General features: G+C 41.2%; 1 protein-coding gene across 2 annotated transcripts in view; it reads left to right on the forward strand.

Annotated features, from left to right (window-relative positions):
• Cnot9 (CCR4-NOT transcription complex subunit 9) overlaps positions 1-3,635 on the forward strand; it is a 31,252-nt gene extending 27,617 nt beyond the window's left edge. For both annotated transcript variants that reach the window (XM_074071749.1, XM_020156323.2), the window contains exon 8: positions 1,156-3,635. In XM_074071749.1, coding sequence (XP_073927850.1) covers positions 1,156-1,324 — 169 coding nt within the window. In that variant the 3' untranslated portion in view covers positions 1,325-3,635. The remainder of the gene's footprint in view (positions 1-1,155) is intronic.
• Positions 3,636-3,770: the final 135 nt, after the last annotated feature.

Consider the following 3,770-nt stretch of genomic DNA (forward strand, 5'->3'; position numbering starts at 1 on the left):
ATCCTACCCTGAAATTCCAGAGAGTCTAGACAATTCTAAGGGAAACCTTATGATGCATTACTCCCGTGGTTTGAGCTTTCTATTACTATTCTAAATGATCAGAAAGACAAGTATACTTTCAAAGATCTCATAGAAAGGACAATAGCCCAAAGGGCTCTTAAATTATATTTCCAATTCTCTGATTCCTGTAAGGTTCTTGAGCTAATTATTTTGTCTCCCTAGATTCCTAGTTTTTCTGCTAGAAATCATTCAATGTAGGTATAATGCATTTTAGAAATGTTTGACCTTTTGCTTTGTAAATTCATAATTTATGCTAAAAGCTACTTGCTCAGATTCTGCCAAACCACATGATGGAGAGGCTTCTGTGTTCCTAGGAATGAGGGTAAATTGATTTAATGTGAACTCAGTCTCCTGCCACTAAGGTTATTGGGTTATTCAAACCCTATCATTTTGTCCTCTTAAGTAGTTCCTGTTTTCATCAAAGCTTGAAATGTGTTTATTTAAAATTCTACCTAAGTACAAAAACTCTAACTTTGTTTAGATTAGACCTATACATCATTAACGTCTACCTTTTTTAGGTTTTCAAATTTGACTTTCTCTTGTTCATAATTCAAAGAAAATGAAGATGTAAAAGTTCATGTGATAATGCTACTACCATAGTTTTGTTTTTACCATTCATCTCAAGGTTTTTAAACATAAAATTGAAGCAGTTTCTGTAATGACATAGTAGTATTGAATTAAAATTCATTAATTTAGTTTATGAGGTCATAATCTACTATTGTATGTTTTTTTTTTAAATATTCCATTTACTGTAGCCTATCTATTTCTAACATGAGTGTTTTGATAGTACCTACTATAATAAATTGGAAACCAGTTTGAAGTTAAGTAAACTATTGGACTATTTTATTCCATTTTGCTTTTACATGAAATTTTACATTGGGGCATCATTCTGAAAATGTATGCAAGATACAGATCCTGGATATCTCTGAGCCTATGCCTAATTAAAAGCATTAAAATTTTACTGACTTAACATAACTTGGCAGAGCCATAGATTCTCAGGATATTATATATTTATGTCTAATAAAGGGGCTCTTACATAGCTCCAAAATGTGGATTTATTTGTTGGTCTCCCTGGTTGGTTTGTTTCTGATGTAGGGCACGAGAAGCACTCAGGCAGTGCCTCCCTGACCAGCTGAAGGACACAACCTTTGCCCAGGTGCTAAAAGATGACACCACCACGAAACGCTGGCTTGCACAACTGGTGAAGAACTTGCAAGAGGGCCAGGTCACCGATCCCCGGGGTATTCCCCTGCCCCCTCAGTGATCCTCTCCTATCCTCTCCCACTGCTCCTCCAAGTTGGGGAAGGGAAGGGGAACCTACGAGGAAGACAGCTCAGGTTTTATCGCCAACCCGGAATAGACAACCTTAATGCTGAACTGCACTGGAGAAAAGGGGCAAGGTACCCCTGCTGAGGTGTATGGGCTGCCATCAGGCTATCTTGAGGACCTGGGCTCCCTCTGCTACTCCTAGGAAATGGGCTACTTACACAGCAGTCTGCCACCATAGCCCCAGGAGGGTGTCAACACCAGCAAATGCTGTATTTGCAGCATGCCCAAGATGACCCTGATACCCCCACCTTTACCTAATCACTGGCAGAGAGGGGAGACTGTGGTGATAGCAGCAGCACTCTAGGCTTGGTGAGCACCTGGGACCAAGCCATGTGGTGTTTTTTACTTTGCCTTCCTGGAAGACTCAAGATGTGTCTCTTAATTCTCTCTCTCAGTATATGTTTACTTTTGTTGTTTTGTTTTGTTTTAATCTCAGAGAGAGGTGTGTTTAGTGGACACAAGCTGTAATTTTCAGCAAAATGTTGTCAGTTGGCACTGTTTACAAGTCTGTTAGCTGCATAAGCTCAATAAAAAGTTGGTCTGGGCATTACATCCCCTCTGGCAGGCCAAAAGATGCATTGAGCTGTTGGGAGAAATGGGAGTAATGGGGGATATGTAAAGCCAAAGTACAGCAGGAAGCCACCACCTGTTTCCCTCCTCCCATTCTTCTCCTAGTCCTGGATGCCATGAGGACCTTAACCTTGTTTCTGGCTTTAGCTGCTAGCATTTTCAGATCTCAGTGCTGTTACTTTTTTTTCACTTCCCTCCTAGTAAATCTAAAACAGATGTCTTAATTCATCCAGCTCATCCAGCTACCCTAAAAAGGGTATTTGAATTGGGACAGGAGGGGTGATGGTCTTCAAATCCACATCTTCAAAGATATTTCCCAGGCAACTTAAAGGGAAAGCAACTGGGATTAAGGTTGATAGGCTACCCAATTCCATTCTTTTGGAATGAATTTCAATAGCACCATCTCTTGTCATGATTGTACAGGAAGTATTATTTGCTGAATGAGTATATTTTATTCAGATTTAATATGGGGGGCTGGACTCTGCTTGCTCACTCAGTCTTCTTTTTGTGGTTTTTTTTTTTTTCTTTTGTCATGTTTTTCTTTCAGTCCATGGGAATTACAGGGTTGCCACCATAATATTTTTCACTTGTTTAGATTATATTGGAGAAATCTCCTTCCTTCTCTACAGGCTTGAATCTATAACCTTGTGTGAACTGTCTTGCTTTCCCCAATCCTTCCCCTTGTTAGCACTTGTTCTCTCCTCTCTCTCTCTCTCTCTCTCTCTCTCTCTCTCTCTCTCTCTCTCTCTCTCTCTCTCTCTCTCTCTCTCTCTCTCTCTCTCTCTCTCCTCTCTCTCTCTCCCCTCTCTCTCTCTCTCTCCCCTCTCTCCCCCCTCTCTCTCTCCCTTCTCTCTCTTTCCCCCCCTCTCCCTCTCTCTCTCTCATATTCCCATCTCCAGAGAGTGATTTGCTGATCCACCCTTAGAGACAGATCAAGTCTCTTCTATCCACATCTCACACAATTGAAGATGTCTCTGAACAAGTTTGAGGAGGGGCTATAAAAGGGGCATGATCAGAGAAACCTTTGCAGAGGCAGTTTTGCCAACCCAAGGGCTCTTTCAAGCCGACTTTCAAAAAGAAGCCGGCCTTGTTAGTTAGCTTGTCTCTACAACCAAGGAAGCTGTAATTAAGTAACCTAAATATGAAAAGGGTAAAATAAGCACTTATTCCCCTGCTTTCCAAAATGAGGAAAACCAAGCCAGCTCTCAGTCTTAAGCATGAAGAAGACAGATATTGGAGAAAGCAGAGAATAGCATCGATTGGATAGACATCTTGACTCCTTTCAGCCTACAGCCTGTGATCTGAAATATCAACTAGGGTAGCTCTAATTTTTGACAGCCACCTTCCTGCTGAGCCAAAGTTTCTCATCACACCTCCACGTGGGAAGCAGCTGAGGCCCAGGGCCTTGCTCCCTGGAAAATTCTCCCTCCATCTCTTGGTGCATTGGTCATGTTACTGTGCCAATAGTGTCTTAATTCTTGCCCCATCTATTTTCAGCTGGCCTTGGAATCCACTTAGGAGTTCATGGGGAGGGGGGAATGGGTATTATTCCTTATGGTTGGTTCTGATGTTATGTGTATTATATAAAGAGACCCCTGCCCCTTATTTTGTGTTTTCCATCCCTCTACTCCCTCAACAGGATTGAAATAAAACATGCTTCTGGTTTTGTAAAAATACATTTTCCCTTTTAAATGAAGATTTTATTCTGTCAGCATAGAGATATCTAGCTACTTTGATTATGTGTTACTTGTCTCCTTACACATACCATCTCCTTACACATATACACTGCCCCACCAAGAGGGCAGTGATGA

This window comes from Castor canadensis, chromosome 4 (genome assembly GCF_047511655.1).
Source record: "Castor canadensis chromosome 4, mCasCan1.hap1v2, whole genome shotgun sequence".
Taxonomy (NCBI): domain Eukaryota; kingdom Metazoa; phylum Chordata; class Mammalia; order Rodentia; family Castoridae; genus Castor; species Castor canadensis.